The sequence below is a fragment of the Etheostoma spectabile genome, chromosome 15, assembly GCF_008692095.1.
Source record: "Etheostoma spectabile isolate EspeVRDwgs_2016 chromosome 15, UIUC_Espe_1.0, whole genome shotgun sequence".
Classification (NCBI taxonomy): Eukaryota; Metazoa; Chordata; class Actinopteri; order Perciformes; family Percidae; genus Etheostoma; species Etheostoma spectabile.
Genome location: NC_045747.1, coordinates 1,867,665 through 1,875,586, shown reverse-complemented (window position 1 = coordinate 1,875,586; position 7,922 = coordinate 1,867,665). Strand labels below are relative to the sequence as shown.

Sequence of the window (7,922 nt, the reverse complement as noted above, 5' to 3'; positions counted from 1 at the left end):
CCCCCCCCCCCCCCCCCCTTGTGCTGTTTGAAGCACGATTTACACAGTTGAAGTGGAAAGAGTATTTTTTCTGGGGGTTTTAGTTTGCTTGAATTAATGAAATATCTATATATTAATATCTCTTTTTGCAGTTCTTATTCCTTTTGCTGAATTCTGTCTGTTAATTAAAATATAATAAATGAGTCATGGGATTGAATTTTGCATTTTGATTTTTTTTTTTTTTTTCTCTGATCTTACATTTTAAACACCAATTGTTTGCAAATGTAACATTAATCTGATCCTCATAAAGCCCATAATTGAGTTAAATAACTAATTGACATTTACTGAATTCATGCTGCATTTATTAAAGGTGCTCTAAGCGATGTTGGGTGATGTCACTTCTTGTTGACGTTCTAAGTAGTAGAGGCTAGCTCGCCTCTTCCTCCTCCTCATCCTCCTCATCCCATCCCCTCCCCCTCACATCTGCGCACTAGCCCCCCAACCCCCACCCCTAGGATATTGGTTATTGGCTGGAACACTGTTTGTTATGGTTCATGGTGCAGGTTGACGCAGGTTGTTTTTGTTGCTGTGTGCAGACCCTGGGCTGTCTACAGGGACCACTTTTATTTTTATTTATTTTTTGGACAGTGTTCTGGGGACAGGCAGCTCGCGGATAGTGAGGAGATGTTTGCTGTATGTGACAAAAAATGCGTGTGACATCGCTCAGAGCACCTTGTTAAGGTATCCTTGTGTTTTTTTTGTAACATGTAAATTAAGTGCATTTACCACAATGTTTCAATTTGTCATTACTTTTCTCAGTTACTTAATTAGCTGCATATTGCTTTCTTTCTTTAGCTCTATTAAAGTGTTATGGTAATCATGTTTCAAATGGAAGGCTCCACGTTGTCTTAAGACGTCATCAATCAATAGAAGTCATTTCTTTTTACTTGCTTGTCACAGCAAGAAATGAACACTGTGGAAAAAGTAATCAGACTTGCTGTTGCTTACAAAGAAATTAGACAACTAGAATTATGTTCACTCTTTCTGAATAATATATTTATTATGTTATGAAACCTAAACATTATATTCACTCAGCACTGGAAATCACAGTACAGATGTATCGCATAACAGTTTCAAGAGTCTGAATAAATAAAGATGGCATGCAGTAAAACACTAAATATTCACTACATAATATTACATACATAACATATTCATACACATGCTTCCTGGATCAACATATTATCACAGAGTTTATAACAACACTTATAGCTAGCTAGCTAATTTCCAGTCACAGCTGTCCAACCATTAATTCATGAAGACTAGTTCTACTTTATGGCTCAACTCCTGTTTTTTTCCAGTTCCTTACTCTGGGAAAAGGAAGTGTGCTTTTTACTACCATGTAACTAATGTTAATTTTATACATTTCTCCGTAGCCTTCACAAAATTAAAAACTAGATAAAACGTGCAAAGCCTAACTGTGTTCTTTAGGGAGCTCTACAGCAACTTTATTGACAAATTTTAAGGACAAACATGTAATTCAGTTATATTTAATTACAGATTATATTAGATAATTCACTCAGTACTAAGATAACTTACGGTTTTACACCTGTAAACCAATGGCGGTGGCATACCAGTTGATCTAAAGGTATTTCTTTAAGATCTATTTTCCCTTGGCGTAGAGAACTGAACTCCATCACAGTGCAGTGACAACAGTGATGCAAACCTTTATTACGTGGGACTCCAAGAACTACTTTTACTTCTTAACACTATATTTGTCTAGAAGCCTTTAGTCTCTCATCATGTGTTGTTTCAGAGCTTCAACTTTAAATTGGAATTGAAAATGAAATAAAGTGCTGCGCTGAGTTCTAAATTGTCCCATTGCTTGAATGCCTAACTTGAGTGTAGCAACTGCACCTGTGCCAAGCAGAAGATCAGATGGGTAGAGGCAACATGGGTAATCTCTATCAGTCCGTTTGGGTTTTCAAACGTCTATCAAGTCACCATATTGCTCTTACCAATCAAAAACTGTTAGAGCTACAGGATGGTCAGTACTAAAAGGGTAAATAAGTTTGATTAAAGGACTCAGATTGGGCTCAAATCTGATCGAATGGCTCTTACGGCTCCTCCTGTAGAAACCACACCTCATTGCGGCGTCCGTAAGGCTTGAGTGGTGGGTCGTAGCTACAGCAGAAGTACTGCTTGCGCTGAAAGGGGGCCGTCTCACCCAGGGTACGCGTCAAACGCAAGGCCTCTGCTCGGTACTCTGTCTCCGCTGCGAAGCCTCCAAACTGCCTGCGGACCAAAAAAAAAAAGGAAGAAATGGGGAAAATTTAAATAAGGTTTATAATTAGGGTAGTGGTTAATTTGGGGAATCATGTGGACCTTTTACTGGCTGTCATTGGGATGAACAGGGACCCAACAATCATCGGTGAGGTCAAGTATAGTACCTAGTCTATCTCCACGACGTTCCACTTCTGGGATTACAAGAAAATTCTGCAGGATTTCACCCTTTTGGGCCAGATGTCTGGCATTCTTTGCTTTCTCCGTGTTGGAATTTTAAACTCCGGTGAAGTTCTGAGGACTATGGTTACCTGGTCCTCAGATCTCTGCAGGGTAAATCCAGACAGCTAGCTAGACTATCTGTCCAATTTGAGTTTTCTGTTGCACGACTAAAACAACATTTCAACTTATCCATGTTCCACCAAAACAAGTTCCTTCCAGAGGCTATTTTGCAGCGGTACCGTGGCTCCATCCGGCGCTTAGCGCCGCCCAAGACAATTGTGATTGGTTTCAAGAAATGCAAATAAACCAGAGCATGTATTTCTCCCATCCCGGAATGTTGTGTGGTCTAGCCAGACCCTCCTCCGCAGCGCTGTAGAGGACGGTCTGGCAATGCAATACTAAGTAAACTTGACTTAAGACCTGCTCTACCATGATAGCCCATGCAGGAGACTGAATAAATACTCTAAGGCCTCAAAAAATGAAATGGCTCGTGCATTTGGGTGCAAAATTTGGGAAACTCACTGAAAGACTTGAACCCACGTCATCTCAAATCAGCATTCTCTTATACATGGGAGTAATATCTTAAAGTATTTTATCTGGCACTAACAGAGCGTAGACAGTCATGCCGGGCCGCTCCTCAACTTTGATGGCACTGTCGGTGGGAGTGGGGGGGCTCTGCTGGTAGTTGGTGGGGATGCGGATGGCGACCACCAAACGGCGAGACAGAACCCCATCATTCCGTGGGTACACTGTGAAGATGATGGGAGCGGCTGTACCCATGGCTTCACCTTAGAGGATGAAGTGTTAGACAGAAAGTGAGTTCATAAAAAGGATGAATATAGAGCAGAGAAACTCAAACTACCCTCCCGAAAGCAAACTGCCCAAATCTAAAAGTCAGGATTTGTGTGATTTTATGTAGAGAACATTATATCATGCAGATGCCAACAACAGGCCACGTAATTTGCACCTCTATGAATAGCAAACAAATTAAATGATGATTCTGCGTCTGAGTCTTAGTTTTCAGACTGCACTTTTAGCTAGCTGAATACATTTCTAGTCTCTGGGGCACCAAGGATGTTAGTGCCGATCATATTTAAATGGACCCTCCAATAAAGCTAAGCCATTTCAAGTGAGCCATGCTATAACGTGTAATAATAGTTTGATTATTCAAAATGAGATTGGAGACATGTGGAGCTCATCTTTGATGTTCATTAATTCAGCGTCAGGGCATCCTGAGATTTATTTTTTATCCTTTAATCAGCTGCAGGATTGGCGATTTATTTAATAAAGAGTCATGATTATTCACGTTAGAAAGATTAATGGAAAAAGCTTGCATTTTAATTATTTAATGAAGTACCTTTAATTATTAGACCAGTGTGTTTTTCCTTTCTGTGGCCTTCTATCTTTCCATGACATAACAGAAATTGCACTTCATACTTTTCTTATGTGGGATTTAAATGACACTGTGTCATTATGACACTATGGCACTTAGATTAAAAGAGGAATGGGGAGAGATAACAGAGAGTTCACAAACTACAATAGGTCCAACACTGTTAGTGAACATATCTTAGCTGTATTTTCCAAATGGTTTACCTTCTTCATTGCTCCCACCAATGTACATGAGCAGCTTCCTCACAAGCTCGCCTGACACTTGGTCAAAGCTTCGTCCCTCAGAGGAGACAACAGCGTATTTGGCAGCATCATACCGCCGCACCTCAAAGCCAACTCCATCCTGGGGAAGAAAAGAAAATTCAGGGGGTGGTTAAGGCATCACACGGCTACACATTGTTGCATACACAAATGCAGAAAGAAATAGCTTTTATGCACATACACACACCCACTCACATACACACTTATCACACACAAAGACAGTTCTTCTCTTCCTGGGGATGGCTGCACGGGAGATGTTAGGCTCAAATATGATTCACCTCTCTGACACACACTGATGTTGACAATCTGCTCCCAAGGATGTAAGCCTTGAACCGGCAGGGGTTAACACTTGAAGGAATTGTGTGTGTGTGTGTGTGTGTGTGTGTGTGTGTGTGTGTGTGTGTGTAACCAGTGTGGGCAGCCAAATAATGAGATGCAGATACACTGATTTAATTTAGTTTCATTCTTCTGCTCTGCAGGGTTCAGTCAGCCTACAGAAAATAATGGGCAAGAGATGTGTTACATAACAGCGCACAGGCAAACACACATACAAACACACACACACACACACACACACACACACAAAAACTCTCTCCCCACTGCCAGACACACAGCATCAATATGATGCAACAGTTTTGAATTAAATACGATTAACTGGGGCTAATGTGGAGCACGGCCACTCAACTGCTGCTCATTCCACTAATGTGATTATACGTGTGTATGCCTCTGTGTTTGTGTGGGATTTGTTTTTCTAACAATGTTTACAATCTATCTATAAGGAGCTGGTGTAAAATATACAGTTTATTGTTTTGCAGATTATGCTTTTTGTTTTGTCTTCAAAATGATGGAATGGAAATACATTGCGGGTATCATCTCCACTGCATTTGCTCATTCTTATGTGGGCTTCCTAACTATGTTTTTCAAATCTCAAAATATCATGCAAATGATGTTGTCTTCTATAGGAATTTCTTGGTTATATGTTGTACATTTTTCTTTATGTGTGTTATTTTCCACGTATCTTATTCAAAACCCACGGCAGAGTTAACTCACAACAGAGGACCTGTAATCTGACAAGATAACACTACGTTATCACAGAGCTCTAACTTGTGACAGGTGCCCGGGCTCCTGCATAGTAATTTCGAGGATTCTGCTCGGCGTGGCTTGTCAGCAGGACCACCATTAACATTGTGTACTGGTGACAAACAGAGAAAGCAGAGCCTGACTTCATGTTAAGCCGTGCAATTAATTTGTCCGTCATGTGTCTGTGGTTGTCTTTGCTTAGTTTATAAAGTGCTAATTAGTCGGTGCCTGAGGAGAGCGCACAGAAGGTATTATCAACACTGTGACTGTTACATTGCCATCTCATGTTCTGTTCTGTTCAAATAATCGTCTACATTCCTCAGCAAACGTCTAGCTGAACTCCACCTCTATTTTGCTGTTATTCTGGTGTGAATTTGTGTGTGCTTAGGTACGCGTGTGTACGCTTTGTCAACTCGTCTGTATTTTGTGTCAGTTTTAATTAAGAGTGTAGGGTGTCAGAGTCAGCCGGGTGCAGTACAGATCAGGTGGCAAGCTCTGATTTCAATAGGTGCTGTTTAAACCAGTTAGTCAGGCCCACAGATTTAATTTGATGGGCTTTGAGCTCTGCCTTTCAAGACTGTTTAATGACCACTTAGAGGGAGAGTGGTTACTGTAGTGACCTTTGACATCATGCTTCACGTTGGTCAGTAAATATAAATCTTTTGATTTTACAAATCATTATCCACTTTGTCCACTTTCCAAATGTGAGTGTTTAAGTTGGAAATCCTTAAAACACAGTTATTTATACATATAATACATATACTGCTGGCTTAAACTGTCTATTTGTTTAAGCTTTGGACAAAAGCTATTAGTATGCTGTGTCAGGACAGATATGCCTTCAAAGTGTGTTGTGTGTGTGTGTGGTGTGTGTTGTGGTGTGTGTGTGTGTGGGTGTGTGTGTGTGTGTGTGTGTGTGTGGTGTGTTGTGGTGCGTGTGTGGCGTGTGTGCTTGTGTGTGTGTGTGTGGTGTGTGGTGAATGTGACACTTGGGGTCATTTGATTCCCTCTCTGGTTAGTTGGACCGTGTGCCTTTGTCTCCTGTCAAAGGTCGCTTGCTGTTCCAAGATAAACACACAAAGACAATTCGAAACCCATGCAACCACTGACTTACTACATTACATTACATTACAGCACATGTAGAGTAATGTGCTGTGGGTCAACAGGGCACGAGAGAAGAACCTCGAAATGGCTGTTGCCTCAGTAAACAACACACATCACTGAATTTACTTGACTCTATCCAAATTCAGGGGAGGTACATTTCATACAGGCAAACACACTAAAATACAAAAACATGACAAAGGGTGAGATATATATATATATGGGGTGGGGTGGGGGTGGGAGTGGGGTGCTGACATAGAAAGGGCAGCCCTTCCTCTTTCCTCTGACGATGTCAGCTGTCGATGGTTAGTGTATCATTGTACGCACTGAGTCCATATCTGAGCTCATGGGTTAACCACAAAACAGTCTCTAACTGCATCCTCTTCCAGGCCCGTGGGTTCACACACACACACAACACACACACACACACCACACACACACACACACACACACACACACACACACACACACACACACACACACACACACATCTATAATGTCATGATGGAAAAAAACAGTGACCCACAGCAGGTTGAAACCTTTCTGACCTCTGTGTGTGTGTGTGTGTGTGTGTGTGTGTGTGTGTGTGTGTGTGTGTGTTTTAAGGTTGCAGTCAGCATCACCATCTGTATTCATTCCTGCCTGGCTGATCGGCAGAGGACCTCTGGCTGCTTTGTCTCTTTGCCCCACCGCTGCGGATCAGCAGGCATCTTTATAGGTCACAAGCAATTAACTGCCAGGCTGTCCGGTTACAGATGTTGTGATAAAACACTGCAAGGTACGGGGCCATTTTTAAACCCAATTTGCCATGACAAAAACTAGTTTGTGGTAAGTAGGGTAAGTGCTGGAAAACAGAGAAGGAGGGACCTTGCACCTTTAGAGTCAAGCAGAATGACTGTGTGGAACCAGCTGCGGAGAGGACAGAATTAAAAAAAAAGCCTAAAAGGTGTCAGAGTTGTTTCTGTGTCTGACAGGTGTCCGCGTGCTGCTTACCTTCGTCTCGCTGCTGAGGATTTTATATTCCGTCTCCTCGGTGTTTCCGAAGAGCGAGTTCTTGATCATGCCAAACATGTCGCTGCTTCGGCCAGGTCACCTCTCCTCTCTCCACTCCTTTGCTTTTGTTGTTCGTCCTCCTTTTTCTGTCTGTGTGCTTTTCCGCAGATAATTTTCTCTCTGACTGCGCCCCTTGTCCAACTCGTAAAAAAAAAAAAACCCAACCTTGATGAACAGCAGGTAAGAGTATCAAGATACTCTGACGCGCAAATTAAATTGTCCCCCAGAGAAGAGCGCGCCTTGTTGCAGTGAGCGCAGACCTCTCAACAGATGCTTTTCCTTCCAGAGACAGAAGTTGCTCTCTCATTTGCAGAACCTATAGGAATGAACAAGTCAGCCTTCACTCTGACGGGTGGAGTGTCCCCGCCCTCCTCCATTGACGCTCACCCATAGATCCCCATCTTTCACACAGAGACGTTTAAATCCACTTGAAGTGGGGGCATCAAGCTGGCATGTTCATGGCTTATTAACCCCAGATGAGTTCAGCTTGTGCTGACATTAAAAATATCACTTACATAACTCATTCCCGGTTATGAGATGCAGAATCGTAGTCTGCAGGG

At 42.1% G+C, this 7,922-nt stretch overlaps 1 protein-coding gene across 1 annotated transcript; it reads right to left on the bottom strand.

Moving 5' to 3' along the window:
• Positions 1–1,008: 1,008 nt before the first annotated feature.
• On the bottom strand, positions 1,009–7,922 carry LOC116702469 (heme-binding protein 1; the record flags this gene model as incomplete). Its single annotated transcript, XM_032536674.1, is given in 4 exon segments — positions 1,009–2,271; positions 3,089–3,269; positions 4,075–4,213; positions 7,303–7,922. Coding segments are annotated over 4 exon segments (576 nt in total). The 3' UTR covers positions 1,009–2,093.